The 20,471-nt window shown below is 37.6% G+C and overlaps 1 protein-coding gene across 1 annotated transcript in view; it reads right to left on the bottom strand.

Moving 5' to 3' along the window:
• Positions 1-19,044, bottom strand: part of spd-2 (spindle defective 2) — a 740,229-nt gene extending 721,185 nt beyond the window's left edge. The window contains exons 1-4 of the mRNA XM_067150605.2: positions 18,987-19,044; positions 10,468-10,601; positions 10,087-10,235; positions 6,105-6,341 (exon numbers count right to left, since the gene is read on the bottom strand). Of these exons, the coding sequence (XP_067006706.2) occupies positions 6,105-6,341; positions 10,087-10,235; positions 10,468-10,601; positions 18,987-19,019 (553 nt within the window). The 5' untranslated portion in view covers positions 19,020-19,044. The remainder of the gene's footprint in view (positions 1-6,104; positions 6,342-10,086; positions 10,236-10,467; positions 10,602-18,986) is intronic.
• Between the last annotated feature and the right edge of the window lie 1,427 nt (positions 19,045-20,471).

Raw genomic sequence — 20,471 nt, forward strand, 5'->3', positions numbered from 1 at the left:
AACTTGTCCTGCCAACTTGTGTTTGCACGCAACTACAACATTCCTTATACAATGCCATGATCATTTTTTTATTTATCATTTTATTCCTTTTTGCACCAGACTGTCCCAAACTTTCGTCCTGGGGACACTATCATATGCCTTTTCAATGTCAATGAATGTCATCACCCTATCATTCCCGTACTCCCAATGCTTTTCCATTAGTTGTCTCATAATGAAAATGGGCTCTATTGTTGACCTTTCACTTCTGAAACCAAACTGATTTTCCTGTATCTGATTCTCAACCCTCAACCTTATTCTACTTTCCAGTATCCTTTCCATTATCTTAGCAACATGGGATATTAGAGTAATTCCCCTGTAGTTCTTCAAAACTTTCTTATCACCTTTCTTGAAAATTGGGATGATTACAGTAGAACCTCGATAACTCGAAATCGGTTAATTCAAAATCCCACGTAATTCGAAGAAGCTCTCGTTCCCGGAAACATGAGATACAGTTTTGCATGTTATTTAATTGTTTAATTCGAAATGCGGATAATTCGTAATTCGAAGTACAATGTCGGCCCCATTACCGAAATTCAGACTTTTAATTCGAAACTGCCTTTACATTTTAAAACAATAGTATGTTACAGAGTAATTTCAACTCGAAATTTATCCGCGTCATAATTGAACGCGTGTTCCAGAACGTGGAGGGGTAGCTTTCCGCACTTACACTCACTTCGGTGGCTCTACAGTGCGCTTCATGATTGCCAAGTTGAATGAAATCTGAATTTTTTTTTTGTATTCAACCTTTTAAGGAACGCCGTAATATCATGCAAACGCAACAGGCAGTGTGCGGGAAAACAGAATGCGCGAACACTGGTGATGCCGACAGTTGACGAAAGAGCGTGGCTCATATAATAAATTTGTAGGCACCGAACAATACTGTCATTGCCGATGAAACTGTATTGCTTTATTTTATTGCGAGCACAAACGGTCTTATGGTTTTAAAGGAGAAAGTGCCAGCCGGAGAATCGTACAAGGGTCGGGGATGGGGGTCATTGTAGTGCGTTGCAATGTTTTAAGGCCGTCTGGCACTTTCCATCCCAGTACAAAGCATCTAAAAATGCAAAAAATCAAAAAATAATGCATTTGCACATGGGAACCAGCATAATTTATCCTCGTCTTTGAATTGTGTGATTTTTTTCTTTCGTTGCGTGAGGTTATGTTCGTCAGTGATTTATCCAAACATTGTAAATGCACCTTGTTGGATACATTTCGGAAATAGTTTTTCCATGGCATTGGAAAGGTTTAAAATGTGAATCGAGGTGATTGCATGTATTAATGGGTTTTAGAATACTTTGTGACGCGGCAAGTGTTTACATTTCTGAAGTACGAGAAGTGCCATGGCCGGAAATCGTACAAGGATAGAGTCATAGGAAAGTTTGATTTTAAGGGTATCGGGTCCTTTCTGTGTAAATACAAGGCATCTAAAATGTATACAGTATAGTACTCCAATGAATAACGCACTTGCACATGGGAGCCAGCATAGATTTTTCCTCGTCTTTGAATCGTGCTTTTTTTTTTTTTTTTTTTTTTCTTTCTTTCGTTGCGTGAGGTTATATTTGCCAGTGAGATATGCAAGTGCATTATTTGAATACTGTAAATGCACCTTTTTGGATACATTTTGGAAATAGTTCTTTTTTCATGGCATTTGAAAGGTATAAACTGTGAATCAAGGTTAACTGCAGGCAGTAACGGGCCTTAGAATATTTCGTAATGCGGCAAGGGTTGGTACTTCTGAATTGCGAATTGGCGGTTAATTCGAAATCACGTAATTCGAAGTCCGATTTTTGAGTCCCAACGACTTCGAATTAACGAGGTTTTACTGTACTTCTTTTTGCCAATCCTGAGGGACCCCCTTATTCTCCCAGACATTCCTGAGAACCCGATATGTCCACTGCAGGCCTACAGCTCCAGCTGCCTTTATCATCTCCACCGAAATTTCATCTATTCCAGCAGTTTTTCCATTCTTCATCTTTCTTACTGCCATTTCAATTTCATTCATTGTAATTTCTTTACCCATTTCTTCATCAACTAATTGCCTTTCCTGGTGGTCCATTGAATGACTCATCTGTTCTTATGTTCAGCAGCTTCTGAAAATACTCTATCCATCTATTTCTTATTTCTTCTGGCTTTGTTAAAATTATGCCACCTTCATCCTTCACAAATCTGGTGTTTACTTGATCTCTCTTTTTGTTTCTTAAGATACCTTACAGTAATTTCTTGCTGCCCTGCTTATGATCTCTCAATTTCTGTGTGAATAAGGCCCAGCTTTTCCTCTTTTCTTCCTCCACTACTTTCTTGGCCAAATTCTTTGCCTCCACGTATTTTCTTCTACTTTCTTCAGTCTTAGATGTTTTCATGCTTTCCATGCCATTTTCTTTTCCTTCACTTTAATCTTTACCCTATCATTCCACCAGTGTGTTTCTTTGTCTTTCACATTTCCTGATGTTCTACCACACACCTTTTCTGCACATCCAACCAGTGCTTCCTTAAATCTTTTCCATTCCTCTTCAACATTCCTCACTTAAATGACAATGTTAAATTAGCAGCCAAAGCAGAGTTGGAAGTACATCTTCGCCGGGGTCTGAAATTTTATAGTTCCCTACACAGCATGAAGACCTTATGTAATGTGAACGACAGGACATGTGCTTCGGCTTTCGATTTCATGCAGAATCTTCCACTCCCTAATATTCCGGTGCAAGATATATTCTATTTGCGGCAACTCTGGGTGAATATTTTCAATCTGCATGATATTAAGACGGACAAATCTGTAATTTACCTGTATCATGAAGGAGAAGGGCAAAAGGGTACAAACGAAGTTTGTTCATTCCTGTCGCATTACTTTGAAAATTATGTGCCCCAACATATTAAACATGTCAACTTATTCTCTGATGGCTGTCCAGGTCAGAACAAGAACCACATGATCAAAATGTACATGGCCTTGACAGCCAATGGGAGATTCCAATCCATTTTCCATAGATTTCCTGAGCGCGGGCATTCGTTTTTGCCGTGCGACAGGAATTTTGGAGTATTCAAAAAGAAGATTTAAAAAAAGTGATCGTATTTACACTCCAATGGAATACATAGAGATATTAGCAAATAGCAAGAAAAACATTGAAGTTCATATGGTGAAAACAGAAGAAATACCTAACTTCGATAATTGGTGGCCGCTCTTCTTTAAGAAAACTGTACCGTCTGTGCAAACTAAAAATCTGCAGAGAAACCAGAAATAGCAATTCACACCAGCAAGCTTTAAACAGTTTACGTATAAAACTGCAAAAGTAGGAGCAGTTGAAGCAGCAATCTACATCAACTCTCCCGTTAAACATACATTCTTCTTAGGGAAACCAAAATTCTTTTCAGGGATAACTATGCCAAACATCAAAGCCTATGATGATAAAATTCCTGTTAATGCAAACAAACTTGACAACATAAAAAAGGTGGTGAAATATGTTAGCCATGATGCTAGATTCTTCTATGATGAACTATTGGAATGGCCAATTGCATAAATAGTTGAGTATGGCATCAAAGTAGTGACAGTGCATTATAGAGTGTTTGTATTGTCATAAACATCATTCAAGACTAAATCTACATTACATAATGTTTCCGAATATCCATTTCAATGGTAATTTAATTTATACAGAGCTAAAAGGCATTTAAGTCCAAAAATTGTTAATGTTCATTTCTCAACTGTATATAGCAATTTACTGTCAACGTTTGTCTCAGTGAAGTCTCTTTTCATTATCTATAACATAGAAATCTTCTGATACAAATATATAAAACAGTTTAAACAGTGGAATGTTTTGTGCTTCTCCTAAAAAGTTGTAAAAACTGACTTAGTACTCTTTAGCTCCGACTGATTCAAATGTAAAGTCAGTATTGCTCTATGGGTGTGATTGTTGGTTACAAGGATAATGTCGAGATAGAGGCCAAAGAAATAATAAAATTTACATATGATAACAATGACATTTACAATAAGATACAAAAGTTGAAAACTAGAAAAGCGGCTGGAATTGATCAGATTTCTGGGGATATACTAAAGACAATGGGTTGGGATATAGTACCATATCTGAAGTACTTATTTGATTATTGTTTGGTCGGAGGAGCTATACCAGATGAATGGAGAGTTGCTATAGTAGCCCCTGTGTATAAAGGAAAGGGTGATAGACATAAAGCTGAAAATTACAGGCCAGTAAGTTTGACATGTGTTGCATGTAAGCTTTGAGAAGGCATTCTTTCTGATTATATTAGACATGTTTGTGAAATTAATAACTGGTTCGATAGAAGGCAGTTCGGTTTTAGGAAAGGTTATTCCACTGAAGCTCAACTTGTAGGATTCCAGCAAGATATAGCAGATATCTTGAATTCTGGAGGTCAAATGGACTGTATCGCGATTGACCTGTCTAAAGCATTTGATAGGGTGGATCATGGGAGACTACTGGCAAAAATGAGTGCAATTGGACTAGACAAAAGAGTGACTGAATGGGTTGTTATATTTCTAGAAAATAGATCTCAGAGAATTAAAGTAGGTGAAGCTTTATCTGACCCTGTAATAATTAAGAGAGGAATTCCTCAAGGCAGTATAATCAGACCCTTATGTTTTCTTATATATATAAATGATATGACTAAAGGAGTGGAATCGGAGGTAAGGCTTTTTGCGGATGATGTTATTCTCTATAGAGTGATAAATAAGTTACAAGATTGTGACCAACTGCAACGTGACCTCGAAAATGTGGTGAGATGGACAGCAGGCAATGGTATGTTGATAAACGGGGTTAAAAGTCAGGTTGTGAGTTTCACAAATAGGAAAAGTCCTCTCAGTTTTAATTACTGCGTTGATGGGGTGAAAGTTCCTTTTGGGGATCATTGTAAGTATCTAGGTGTTAATATAAGGAAAGATCTTCATTGGGGTAATCACAAATGGGATTGTAAATAAAGGGTACAGATCGCTGCACATGGTTATGAGGGTGTTTAGGGGTTGTAGTAAGGATGTAAAGGAGAGTGCATAGAAGTCTCTGGTAAGACCCCAACTAGAGTATGGTTCCAGTGTATGGGACCCTCACCAGGATTACCCGATTCAAGAACTGGAAAAAATCCAAAGAAAAGCAGCTCGATTTGTTCTGGGTGATTTCCGACAAAAGAGTAGCGTTACAAAAATGTTGCAATGTTTGGGTTGGGAAGAATTGAGAGAAAGAAGAAGAGCTGCTCGACTAAGTGGTATGTTCCGAGCTGTCAGCGGAGAGATGGCGTGGAATGACATTAGTAGACGAATAAGTTTGAATGACGTTTATAAAAGTAGGAAAGATCACAATATGAAGATAAGGTTGGAATTCAAGAGGACAAACTGGGGCAAATATTCATTTATAGGAAGGGGAGTTAGGGATTGGAATAACTTACCAAGGGAGATGTTCAATAAATTTCCAATTTCTTTGAAATCGTTTAGGAAAAGGCTAGGAAAGCAACAGATAGGGAATCTGCCACCTGGGCGACTGCCCTAAATGCAGATCAGTATTGATTGATTGATTGAACATGGAAGACTAACAAACAACTGATTAGCAGACTTCAAACATTTATTAACAGACGTTTGAGGAATATCTTGAGGATATGGTGGCCGAAAAACTATGGAGAAGAACTCATCAAACACCCATTAAGATGCGTCGTAGGAAATAGAAGTGGATCGGGCATACATTACGGCGAGATAAAGACAACATAGCAAGACAAGCCCTGGAATGGAACCCACAAGGCAGCAGGAGAAAAGGCAGACCGAGGAATACATGGAGAAGGAGTGTAATAGCAGAAGGGATGGAGAAAGGAGAGAAGACCTGAATCGAGATCAGGACGATGGTGCAGAACAAAGTCTGGTGGCGTAAGTTCACTGATGCCCTATTCTCCACTTACAGGAAGTAAGTTAAGTCAAGTATACACACGCCATCTGTTCTCAATACTTTGTTGTGCAGTCAACATCTTCCCATCCTAGCATCTTACTGCTTCTTTACGAGCACTACCCTCAACAGGCATTCCTTGACTGTAATTTTATTTATGGAAATTAACCATACACAACTTACGTGATTCCACAGAGCATTCTTGTATATCAGAGCAGTCGTGAGACTTGTCGAGAAGAGATTGTGCGAGGGCCCTCTGAAGACGGAGACGTAGATCTATATCCACATCAGATAGCGCACTGTTCATCCGACTAGAATCTTTTTTCTTAAGCTCACTAGAGAAGGAAAATCCCTTGGTCAATGACCTACGAGTGAGGTCGTCAATTATTTCTTTACCATCCTCATCAGTAACAGAGAAGTCTGAAACAAAGCAGAAAGTTTATTAACTCTTAGTGAAAGCAAACAGGCAGGAATACCATAAAATTTATTAAAATGGGAAGTTCAACATTATCTACAACTTGCACTACAAACAGAAACACTGAACGTTCTCCTTGCCATTAGGGCCCAAATTTTTCTTTCTCCACATCATCCGCTTTCCTGAAAGATAAGAATGTCAACAGCTGTAGCCATTATCAGAATTCGATGTTCTCTCAACAGCTCCACCATTCCTCTTTCATCATTTTGACCTCAGCACTCCTCTTCATTGAATCGATCTACCTCCCTCTCATTCCCTCAAACTTCGTCTCCATCATGTTTTCATGGTCCGTATTGACTAATGTGCTCCAACTGCTGTAACATGTTCACATTTATTCCATTAATAATATTTTTAGATTGCAATGTGTACTGATCATTATCACTGTGCAATTCCAGTTTCCCTGGTATTCTTAAAGAGCCTCTTCCACTTCTTCATGTCCATATACAACTTATCATCCATCGGGTTTTAGGTCTTCCTGCAGGTCTTTTCTCCTCCAACTGTCTTTCCAAATTTATTCTGGCCGTACCACCGTAGTCTGGATGTGCCGATTCTGTCTAATAGAGACGTCCTTATTCCAGCTTCTTTCCTAACCTCATTTCTTAACTTGTCCATCTTGGTCTTCTGAATGGTGGATGTAAGAAGATGCTTGCAGTCCTGATGAATCTTTCTGTGAGGGTGCATGCTTCAATATCAAAGGTCAATATTGGTACGAAATAGCTTTTAAACAGCAATTTGGCCAGTTTTGGGATCATGTCATCCCATAAAAGTGTTCTTACTTGTTGGTAGAATTCTGTACCACTTTTGCGCCCTGTCTGTAATTTCCTTCCTGATCAAATTATCACTGGAGATAAGGTAAGGAAAACTATCCACACTCTAGCTGATGGTCTCCTAGTTTTACACTTGCTGGATGCCCATCTCTGTTGACTGCCATCACCACTGTCTTCGTCTCGCTGATGTTGAGGTTATATTTCTGGAACTGGGATTTCCATACGCTGAGTCCGGTCTGTACTTCCTCTTCTGTTTCACCCCAAATCATGATATCATCAGCAAAGACCACTGCATTCAGTTCACCTAACGTTTCCTTAACGTTCATTATATTGCCCATAACAGTGATGAACAGCAGTGGGGACAGTGCATTTCCTTGCTGAACTCAACTCTTGGTCTCAAACCATGATGATCGACCTTCCCCAATTTGTATACAGCTAGTACAGTCTTTGTACAACATCTGAATTTTCCTTTCCAGTCCTTCAGGTACATTTCTTTTACTCAGACACTCCCAGATCTTATCTCTTATAACACTAACACTTATCATAAGCCTTTTCTATATCCAGGAATAGAATGACCAGCTCCCAATACTTTTCCATCAGCATGTGGGTGCTAAAAATTAGATCCATTGTTGATCTGTTACTTCTGAATCCATATTGCTCCTCCTCTAACTGTGGTTCAATGATGGTTCTCAATCGCCTTTCTATGATCTTCTCTTCAAATTTTAGCCCATGAGACAGCAGGGTTATTCCTCTATAGTTTGTGGGTTTCCGTCTGCTGCCTTTCTTAAACAGGTGAATTATAACACCCTTGCTCCAATCTGCATGTATTTTGTTGTCTGTCCATACGGCATGTAGTACTTTATGCAGCCACTGTATACCCTCGATGCCTGCTACATTTATCATGTCCGCCTTCACTTCATCTTCACCTGAAGATTTTCCTTGAGGCATATATTTTAAGGCTGCCTCAGTTTCTCTCCAGGTGATGGGAGATACCTCATTGTAGGCTTGGATTTCCAGTTCTGTATTTGGTTCTTGAACTGGTCTATTCAGTAGGTGGTCAAAATGGTTCTTCAGGACTTCTCTCATGTCACTTTGTCCTAACCAGATTTCCATTTTCATCTTCAAGTGCCTTTATGGTATTTATTGGTTTCCTTTTACATGTTGAAAGTATCTTACCGTAAAACTACACCCAGTTTGTCCAACATAAATTTTTTCACACTGATGACATTTCAATTTGTAAACTCCAGATTCTGAATGTTTTTTCTAGGGAATTAACACTTCTGTAATTAAAGAATGTTTGCTTTGTTATTGCTGGTTGAATACCGCGGATACCGATAGATTGTTACCTTGAAAGCGAAAGGGTTAAAGCAAAATTACAATCTCAAACTAAAACTTAAAATTAAACACACAACAATAACTCTAAATTTACAAGAGAGTTCGTAAACTATCAGTCAACGTCCAATAAAGAAGTCTACAAAAAAAAAAAAAGTAACTTCAAACAGTTAGCACAATTCCTAAAATTAAACATTCAAAGAAAGTGCCTGAGCAGAGCCGGGTACTACAGCTGGTAGGGAATAAAATCATATTTTTGCTCATATGATTCAGAACTTTTGTGCCCATAATGCCAAGTGATTTCATTGGTGTGATTTAGGAAGAGCTCGGGGTAATTAAGCTAAGAGGGTTAATAGAAAATTACAAAGTGTGCTACAATGAAATCCGGATATTGTGAATGGTAAGTGCGTGAGAGTGAACCAAGATTCCAGCAATGATTTGATTGTTTTTTAAATATGCCACTTATGTTGTGAGGCAGAACACAGTTCTCCAAGCAAAAGATAAATCTAAGGTCATTGAAAATTCATCTCTTTTAAAACTCTGCTGAAAAGGTAGAAAAATATTATTTTGGAAATACCAGTATTCTTATCGCAACCGACTTTCAAGTGACGCAAAATTGGGAGGTTGTGGGTTCGGATCCCACTAGTGTCCAGTTGGCCATTTTTGTTCTGTACTTAACATTCTAAATGTACGTAACAAAAGTTGGTTTTGATTACAATGTGGTCATGAAAATTCAATATTCATTGACGAGTATTCTTATTTAAATACATTTTCCTGTTTTCATGGGAAAAATTAATTCAGTTTATTCTACTCTTTATAGGGCAAATGGTGCAAGATCAGGCAGGAGTTAAGATCTTCAGTCTGTTGAACACAAAATATAAGACCGTTTAAAAAGCATTACTAAAGTGAAGTGCTCCAGTAGTGAGATCAAGCTCTTCATCATCACCACTACACATCTTATGACAACAATTAAATAGAAAAGAGCTACAAGTGGGAAGGAGCACGGCCAACTTGCTCTGTGTCGGGTCATTATTTTCTTTTTTGTGAAATAAATTGCGATAGAGTCTTTAATGTTGAAGGATTTGCTTTTATTTTTGATGTGTATAATTTTTAATCCATGCTGATGTCTGCAAAATGGAGTTGGAGTAGAAGTGCTCTCTGAAGGCTGAATGTTGGTGTTCTTTTTATCTGGTGTGGAAATTAAGTTTTGTTCAGTATATATAGTCTGGTTCTTTACCACGTAGAATCAACATTTTCTAGCCTTTGTTTTAGCCCAAGAGTGGCAAGTCTTCCTCAAATCTTTCAGATTTCATTTCAATCACGTAGATTTGGTGATCCTAGTTCTGTCTGTCTGTACCAATTTGGCCAGGCAACTTTGTACTTTTAAAATGTGTGGATTTCGAGTGTGTCTGAGCCCATTCTTTTTAAGTGCCCCGTGAATTGCGCACTGTGTATGATTTTGGAAATTTGTTTATATATGTCTGCATTAGGGTTGGTCCTTTAAGCAATTTTTGGACAATATTTAACTTCTTTTAAATTATATTTCCAAGTTTTTGTGTCATATTCTGGTAATAAGAGCTAAAGTTCTTACCTGAAAAACTTGTATCCAGAAGACCAAGAGAGGAGGGAGGGGATGTCGACTTCTTAGCACTGTCAACTATACTGTGGAGCTCTTCCATAGCTGTGATAAGCTGGTTAGTACCAGGCATATCGCTATCCACATGGACATCGATCTCCTCACTGAAACAATACAAACATTCTATTTCCACAACGGAACCAAAATTCAGGCTTTTTTATCAGTGTTTTGCCCCAGTGTGGCAATGAGATTTTCTATTTTGCATAGAAAGATGGCATATGATTTCCCTTGTTTTCACTATGTCAAATGAGTTGTTAAGCAAAACAACAGACAACCTGCAATTTTTTGCTGAACAATACAACCTTATTCTCTACAATAAACAGAGCTCTCTCTTACCTTAGAACACTTCGTCGATCTACAGTTGAAGTTGCCTGAGGAACAGGAGTGACAGCAATTGTCTCTTCCAAAGGGAAACGTGCAGGTGTCAGCAATTTATACGCACGATTAGAGGTCATGGTTAAAATCTCTACCTGCAAAAAGGAAGGAACAATGCAAACTGTAAACTGACAGCTCAAACACAGAGAAATCGCCTCCTGAATCCCCGTAGAGAACAGAAAATTTTGACATTCACACTTGTTCACAATATCACCACAACAAACAATATTTTACACATATATACCATATTTATGCAAATAATCCTCACCACTGAATAACCCCCCACACCCTAATTTTAGAAAGGCTCATTTTGATAAAAATTAAATAAACTAAAATTCCTTCCATCAAAAGAGTAACGTAGGCATTAATATTTCATATCACTCCGCGAGGTCCACGTGGTCTTTACGCAAATAAGAACATGTAAATTTATGGATATAGCTGCTTTGTCGCAACATATTTGAGATGGTAAAAATACATTATCACTGCTATAAAACATATTTGCCAAGAAAATTAACAAGTAGGCCTTCTTATGTGACCTTTATTAATCTGAACTTCCAAGAGGCTCAATTCCCTGTACATCACAAGATTCGTAGTCTCTTGCATCACTAGAATCCTGTCCTAAATTACTTACAAATTGTTCACAGCATATCTAAAACACTTCTCACCCATGGTCTCTTTACTCTGATAGTAACATGACTGGTTGTGGATAATTTTTCTGTGCAATGTAAACACTCAAAACAGACACCAGTGAGCACTGATGTTAGTTTTGCAATATTATCAATTATATGATCGGGATATGTTTCCATAAACTTGTGTATGTATGTTCAATCCTCAGCCCTAAGGCTGGTTGGATCGTCCACAGCTCTGCCATCAACTGTCATAGATGGCCTATTCATCACTGAAGAGGCGTACAAGGGAAATGAGGAGCGAGGTAGTTTCCCGTTGCTTTCCTCACCGAGCCAGAAGTTGCTATTACATATCAGTCTGCCAAGTCCACTGAAATGCATACACCAACCAATGCTATGAGCAATATTTTCACACCATTCATAGCAGGGACTGGTTGCAGAAGGAATGGCATCACAAGCATCTCTCACACCTAAGTCACTTTCATATTGTCAAAGCTAAAGATAAGACAGACAGGTCAATGCAAGTAACAGAATTGCTCTAGCCTATACCAGAAGACATAATGCACTGTAAACACTAGGTCCTGCCAGAAAAGGCATACATTTAACACAACAGTCTTCTCCCTCCCTTTTCCTCTCTATGTTTTACATGTGCAGAAACCGCTCTGTGAATAACCATTGCAGCGAACATGATCTCCGCAGCTGCTACAACTAGCAGATAGATAGGGGATTTCTGCAAGCAGATAATGTATGTTTACGACACCACATGGCCTTTACGCAAATAAGAACATGTAAATTTATGGATATAGCTGCTTTGTCTGAACACTTTTTAGTTGGTAAAAATACATAATTTTGCACTCAATATTTCATACTTCAGAGAGACTGTCATAAACAACTCGTTACAACTGTACGAAATTCAGAAATGGACTATTTACTGGGCAGACAAAGGAAGTGTGAAGTGGTCAAAATCACATGGTTTTGTTTATACCTACTTCATTTTCTGAATGGAAAGTGCAGTTTTTTTTTTTTTTTTTTACTTTACTGGAATAAGTTACAAAGGCTTAAATAAGAAATATACAAAATAATATCCGCATCCGCACCTGCGAATGGTTATCCACGGATATTGTAAATATTGAACTACAGTATATTACACCCAAGATATTGAAACAGATAGATCTCTTAACATAATCCAATAGGCCTGAAACCTAGCACCCTTACAGTCACAGGTTCATAAGGGACTTCCTCTTGCAAAAACTACCTTTGTTCCTTCCATTAATTGAGGACGGGAGCCAGCTAGGCTTAGGTCAGATTTTTGGCTTCATGGTCTCAGTGCTCTTTATATATCACTGTTCTCCCATACCACTGTCAACGGTCGCCTAACCACAAGCAAAAATAAGAGTATGCCTGAGTGAAAATCAATAAACGTCATTATTTAGAAATTATCAGCGAAATTATCCGCATTGCCACACAGTTTGTATCCGCCAAGTCCACGGATATCCATGCAGGGCTCTATACATAAGTTGGCAAATAAAAATTTAAATAGTAGGCTACATGAATCAGCAAATTAAAAAATTATAAACACTACATAAATTAGCGAAGTGCAGGAGTCACATACAACAAAAAGAATGTAAACACAAAAGTTTTTCATTATGTTTATACTTGTATATTCAGTATCTGTCAATACATGTTCATATTATCACCTAACTCTCTATCAATAGGTTTACGCAACGTAAACAATACCGTACATATATATCCATGTTTTAAGTGATTTGATAGAATCTGAAGATGTTCTTGGAGAACAAAACATGTCATTCTTCGTATAACAGTGTGTACTTTTTACAGATAAGTTTATATTGAAATTGTTGTGTGTTTGACAGACTGGAAAGTTTTTTTGTTACATCCATCACCATTCTGAACAGTAAAGGTGACAGCACACTCCAAACCATTCCGTTTTCCCACTGTTGTTTTCACACAGCTGTAACTGTTAGTTCCTTGCTAATGCCCTTGTGCGTTCTCTTCTGAGGTTGCTATCATACGCAGTTTCTAAATCTATAAAAGGTGATGCGATTGTTTTAAGATACAATCATTCTCTATTAACACTAATCAGAGAGAAAATAAGTTGAAGGTGTCCAACACTTAGATATATGCAGGTATCTGCCAGAGAAAGACAAGGGCCATGAACGGTGGGAGAATGAAAGACTCTCTGGCCCTCACAACCTAATAACGTTGGGGTCGGACAAAAACTAAAGTTGACCACGGAAGACGGGATAGCATAGAAGAAAGTGAGCAGCCCGGCAGAAGTAAGTGGAAGTAATGCCAGGACCCATTATCATAAAAAAATCCCCGGAAGACCCTCACATTCCTGACAGATTTTCTGAATTCAAAGTCAGTTATGAAATAGTCTATTATGGATCTGGTACCCCTACTGTCCCATGTGTAGCAGTGAATAGCCTTATGCTTGAAGAAAATTTTCGTAATAGCTAAACCCATACTAGCACAGAAATCCAGCAAACCCTTCCCATTCCCATTAGCTTTCATATCTTCCCCACATTTACCAATCACCCTTTCGTATCCTTCAGTTCTATTTCCAATTCTCGCATTGAAATCACGCATTAGCACTATTCTATCCTTGCTGTTGACCCTGACCACGATGTCGCTCAATGCTTCATAAAACTTGTCAACTTCATCCTCATCTGCAGCCTCGCATAGTGAATACACTGAGATAATTCTTGTCCTAATTCATCCAACCACCAAATGTACCCACATCATTCGCTCATTTACGTGCCTAACAGAAACTATGTTGCGTGCAATGGTATTCCTGATAAACAGCCCTACCCCAGACTCTGCCCTTCCCTTTCTAACACCCGTCATGTACACTTTATAATCTCTTATCTCTTCCTCGTTATCTCCTTACCCGAATATCACTTACTCCTAGCACATCCAGATGCATCCTCTTTGCTGACTCAGCCAGTTCTACTTTCTTTCTTCTATAAGCCCCATTAATATTGATACCTCCCCATCGAATTCCATTTTGTTCGCCAAGTTGTTTCCAAAGACTCTCCTGTCAAATGGAGCAGGACTCCATTACTCCCATACGTCTCAGGCTTGCTTAAAACATTCTGAGCGTGCTCGATGAAAATTCTGTGAAGCAGGATGTTATCCTTCCTTTCACATAGTCCAAGTAAGGATTTCTCCTCTAACGGGTTAAGGACCACTGATGGATTGCATAGTCCTAGCCGTCTGAGCACAAGGAGGGCCACGATTTAGAATATGCCCAAGATGTCCACTCCCATTCTATAGCAACAGATATCCCGATTCTCGGGACCACTAACTAGGCCACTCAGCCGTTACCCACGGTTCACGAACTAGGACGTGACTACAGTAATCCACACCATGAACCATTCAATAAATTAAAGCTCCATTTATTGATATAGCTTGGTTTTCTTGTATCTGGATGCCATTAACAAGAAATATAAACAACTACTTGAACCAATGTTCAAAAATGTATGAGTTGGCAGCAGTTAAAAACATTGTCAATTGACTTGTTTGGCAGTGAATGTGTTATTTTTATGATTGCCATGATACTGCATTGAGCTCTACATGTTTCAAACTTAGAAAAATGGTCTGAAAATAATGGAGTAACTCTCCTTGTCCTTGGCTAGACTATTCCTCATCAACCCATCAAATGCTGTTAACTTGATACAACCACAGCCAGAGTTCACACTTTTATATCCATGCTGATGGAATTTTCTTAACCAAAAGGGCTACAGAACAGAATATATTCCAAGCCTTTCTAACAGAAATATCTCTCTCTCCCTCCTGAAAAATTACCATGACGTATACAATAAACAATGAAAAATGGACAAGTGCTCAAAGATAGAATGACTTTGTCAGTAATATCAACAGTTGACATTCTTAGCATCAGCTTACTCATCGGCCTCTCAATTCTGCTAGAGTAAATGAAAACCAAATGGCAAATCACCTGCTGTTAAATGGAAAGACTTCAAAATCAAATAAGAATGAATTTAAATGAAATGTTGAGGAAACTGATCTCTTTACGAAAGTTTACTCTGGGTGCCTGGAGAAGATGACGTCAAAAGAAGGTGGGCATGCAATTGACTGCTGGCAGACTGGTAGAATACCTGGTGACTGGAAAACACCTCGAAGAAATCGTTACATAAGTCTCAAATCAAGTCAAAGAGAGAGGTCAGCAACAGGGAGAGAGAGCAAGAGAAGACAGACACGGAAACATCTTTATACACTGCCGTCTTGAGTCACTGAAATCCTTTGATTAGTGCGACGTTAAACAACTGGCAAAAAAATTCTTCCTGGCCCTAGCAGTGACTAGTAACTTAACATTTCATGATATAATATTTTATTCATTTATTTATTTATTTATTTATATTATCAAACACAAACTAAGTGTGATATACATAATATATAGTATATTCAACATTATACAAACAATTCGGTTAAATATTGGACATAGTTTTCATGTTCGTGGATACTCCGAACAATCATTTTAAGGAAGGAAGGAGGTATTTGAAATACATTGAGTACACCGTTATCTCAATATTAAACCCAGGCACTTCAATAGCTACCACAAAAAGATGACTCAGACGGGGACAAACTGGAGATACAAGTGGAGAGTTTTTAAGTATCATGCATTGGATTTAAGCACTAATATGAAAACAGCTACACCATCAGGTGTTCTGGTGTTAATATACAAGAACAGGCTTGAAGATGCATACCGTACTCCAGCATGACAGCATTGGAAGAGTTTTCCTGATAATATAGTACCAGTCTCAGCTGCCTCAAATGAGGAGTTTTAGCAAACTAAAGATCACAAAAAATTACTCCAGAAAGTTAACAGAATGACTAACCAACCTTAGCTTCAAAGCTAACTTTTGAGGACATTGTAAAAAAAAGGCTTAACGTATTGATCAAGCCTTCTGAGTTTTAATTTTTCTTAAAATTTGGTCAATAGATAAAGAAATTGTGTAAAATCTGTATTCCCATTTTTGTCGCCAATTTTTGGAAACATATCTGCCAATTACATTAAGAGAGATTGCCATCATAGCTTTAAGGGGTTCAAATATCAAATATACAATGGTCAATTATTAGTTCATTCTTCTTATTTATTTTACTGCTAGGATTAAGTTATATCATGAAGGAAATCAAGGTGCTTTAGAATGAGCATATTAGGGTTGTAGTTAATTATAACATTTGACTTGCACTCTAAAAGTATTGGTTTCTCAATCTACCTTAAATAAGAAGCAATAAATTGCAATCAGTTTCGACCTGATCTTATATGATTACATCCTTATTTACCTTTAATTGAAACCAAAGTTAATAATATTAACATTAAAGAAATGGGTTGATCAAATTAAAGCTGCTAACTTTTTATTTTAATGGTTTAATTCCATTAACATTTCTCAATTTATATAGTTTAAATAAAACAATACATTTTCATTGTATAAATAATATACCATTAATATTTATAAATACCTAGAAGTTAGTCAACTTCCCCAACATCTTCAGTGTTGTGCTCTATATAAGCTGTCTTAAGTATAAAATCAACATAATCATTCATAAAACAAAGCTAATTTAATAAATTTCAACACTATAATTCTGTCAATTTTGAACCACTGAACTGATCATTCTAAGAAATCATTGTTACAATTAGCTTACCATCAACATCTCCCAAGTACATTTCTCTTCTAAAAATTAACGTAAATGTATACTTTGTAACAAGGCACCCTCTGCATGACAGGAAGTATTTCATAAAATAAAAAATACTTTTTATCATAAATATCCTATTCTAAAGCAACAGTCTGTTGATTCAGCTCACACATATACACATCCTGATTAGTTTAACTTTTTCTCATTATGATCAATGTGAAAGAATATACCAAACATGCTACACTCAGATTATTTGTTGATGAAATATTTTAGAATTAATTTGGTATTTTATCTTGTACTAAAAATTAAAATACTGCAAATCTGAAATCAACAACTTACCATCCAAGAAAAAAAATATATAATAGGGAGGGTTTTGACTTAGTCAGTGCTAGAGGCAGGGACCGGCACTAAAGCGAGTTCTTACCCCGAGTGGAAACTACTGTAGACTAGTTTCTGCTAAGGGTTATACCATTTGGTATTGCTTTCAAGTTTGACAGATAGGGGAACATATACTGCTAGAACCTCTCATTTATTGGTGGCAAAAGCATCAGCATTGCTTCAGGAGTTATTGTGCCATGGTTGGTAATGGCATTAAGTATTTGTACTGAGTTATAGGAGTGATGCCTAATGATTGAAAGATTTCAGCCAATAGTGGAGGTTCTTCACCTAGCTACTTTGCAAATGTTTTACTATAAAAGTAAAAATACTATTTAGAGCAGGTTACTGGGTCCCCAGCACTGGCACTGAACACTTCTCTTTCTCCTACACATAATATGAGGAAAAATTACAAAGATACCACTTCTTAGTTTATGTAGCCTACTTTCCCTTTTGCACCATTATCAAACCATTATCAAGACAAACTGAATGCTGAAAGGCATTTCAGTCCAATATAAATCTCCAAATGTGTAACCAGAATACTTTTATTTATGGCAGACATTCTCCACAACTTCTAGATGGTTAATGTTTCATAAGTGATAAATATCATTATGGATCCATATTGAAGATACTGTCCGCCTCTGTGGTGTAGTGGTTAGCGTGATTAGCTGCCACCCCCGGAGGCCCGGGTTCGACTCCCGGCTCTGCCACGAAATTTGAAAAGTGGTACGAGGGCTGGAACGGGGTCCACTCAGCCTCAGGAGGTCAACTGAGTAGAGGTGGGTTCGATTCCCACCTCAGCCATCCTGGAAGTGGTTTTCCGTGGTTTCCCAACATGGTGAATGCCGGGATGGTTAGCTAACTTAAGGCCACGGCCGCTTCCTTCCCTCCTCCTTGCCTATCCCTTCCAATCTTCCCATCCCTCTACAAGGCCCCTGTTCAGCATAGCAAGTGAGGCCGCCTGGGCGAGGTACTGGTCGTACTCCCCAGTTTCATCCCCGACCAAGAGTTTGAAGCTCCAGGACACTGCCCTTGAGGCGGTAGAGGTGGGATCGCTCGCTAAGTCCGAGGGAAAAACCGAACCTGGAGGGTAAACAGATGATGATTATGATGACGATGATTGAAGATACTATATGCAGGATGCTAATATCACTAATATCACCTATTTAATACATTAAAATGTATTCATAATTTTAGAATTGGAAAAACGGCAAAATTTGTAACATTAAGTAATGAACTAACTTAGAGCTTATTACATAAGGATAAGTAAACGTGATACTAGTTTTCCGTCAAGTGCAATAAAATCAAAATACCGTTTTCAACAAGACATGAAAAAGAGAATGTAATATTTAATTTACACCCTGAATTAAAATACCAAACCAGTTAGAATCAATAATGACTGATGAAAGCAACTTTACATAAACGAAATGGACACAATTCAGGGAGCTAATTAAATAGATTAAATAAATACTTCAGTAACAACCTGGGAATATTCACTCTAAACTTATATATTTTAGTAAAACAAAACGGCCTCAATGCCAATTAAGTAAACAGACGTGATGTTACTTAACATTATCATACGTGAGGAGTTATAACGGGTCATATTTATCAGATTTACAATTTCCTTAGATAAACCCACACTTACAGCAGTATCAGTTTTATACAAACATCCCTCATAGAGCAAAATACAATTAAAATGTCAGCACAAACAGCTGATTACTTTTCGAAAGACAGAACACATACTCGTTATGGACAAATATTCAAAAACATTTTAAAACGAGTTTGACAGACGTATTATACCAGACTTGGAGCATGAAGAAATATGTCATTCATAAAATTCACACTGCATATTCGAACGAACTCCTCACTCACGGCAATAATTACCTTTATTGTGATCTCTTACATGATCCTTGAAACACACCGACGAGGACGAGGTTCACACTGCAGTTAAAGAAGACCGCAAATTTAAGTTGTACTCTTGAAACAAAATCTCTCAAGCTACCAACCGCATCAATAGAAAATGCCTATATGGAAAACCAAAGGAGTTTATATTTCCCTACAGTGTGGAAATTACACATAAAAATTAAGAAACTGTGAGGATCGTAAGTGATCCATTTATCTAAATAGCTGAGGTGAAAACGTAGAAACCTAAATACCGAACAAAACGGTGTAGGACAATGATGAAGACTTAGCCATTAGACGAGGGGAAGATACTACAAGAGAAGTTACGCTAGAAGAACCCATCCGAGAAGAATCAACCGAGAACAGTGACCTAATCACAGAATATACCAGACAGGACATACGAAATGCAGAATTAATTGAAGAATACAAGGAGAAGAATGTGAACATGGATAGCTTTACCCAAGGAGAACGGAGAGGTCAAAGAAGACGGCAGCGAATTATAATAGGGTCTTCGGTTGAAGGAAACGATTCCATTCAAGCAGGAGAAAGAATGGCATGGCTCTGTGTCGGTAGACTAGCAAGACAAGTCAGGACTGAAAAACTCCAAAGCTACCTCTACAAAAATAGGAATAGCAAATAATATAGAATCTGAAGAACTGATCACTAGACGATTAAATAACGCTTTCAAGATAGGTTTCCTGATGGCACACCTCAGGGACACTTGAAGCGCAGATTTCTGCCTTCAAGGAGTCATTATTCAAACGGACAGAACAAGGGTGTCGAATGTAAATACTCTGTAATCAGTTCTTATGCCTCTGTACCTCTGTGTTATGTATAGGCCTACGCACTGTAAATACTCCGTAATCAATTCTTGTACGTCTGCAACTTTTATGTTCTGTAATTGTAAATAATCTGAAATCTATTCTTGTACTTCTGCAACTCTTATGTTATGTAAATGAAAATACTCTGTAATCTATTCTTGTACCTTTGGAACTATCGTGTTATGTAAATGTAAATAGTCAGAAATAATTATTTGTAATACTGATATTGATGATGTACATATTTTATACATTGTATGTGTTTATATGCTCAACCGTATACCGGTACTATAATCTTACATAGACAAACTATAATGTTAATATGTAAGTGCCCGCCAGTATGTAATGTCCTGTACAATTCCTATGTATGAGCCTGCAGGCTCGTTGGAATTAATTGAAATGAATGAATGAATGAATGAATGAATGAATGAATGAATGAACGAACCTGGACTCACATATGTAACGAAAATACGCCAATGAACATAAAGAGAACAATTCATGAACGTAAAACGAATCTCCAAAAAGAGTGGGTGAGAATATTATTATGGAACTCTGAAGAAATTAG

This window comes from Anabrus simplex, chromosome 7 (genome assembly GCF_040414725.1).
Source record: "Anabrus simplex isolate iqAnaSimp1 chromosome 7, ASM4041472v1, whole genome shotgun sequence".
Classification (NCBI taxonomy): Eukaryota; Metazoa; Arthropoda; class Insecta; order Orthoptera; family Tettigoniidae; genus Anabrus; species Anabrus simplex.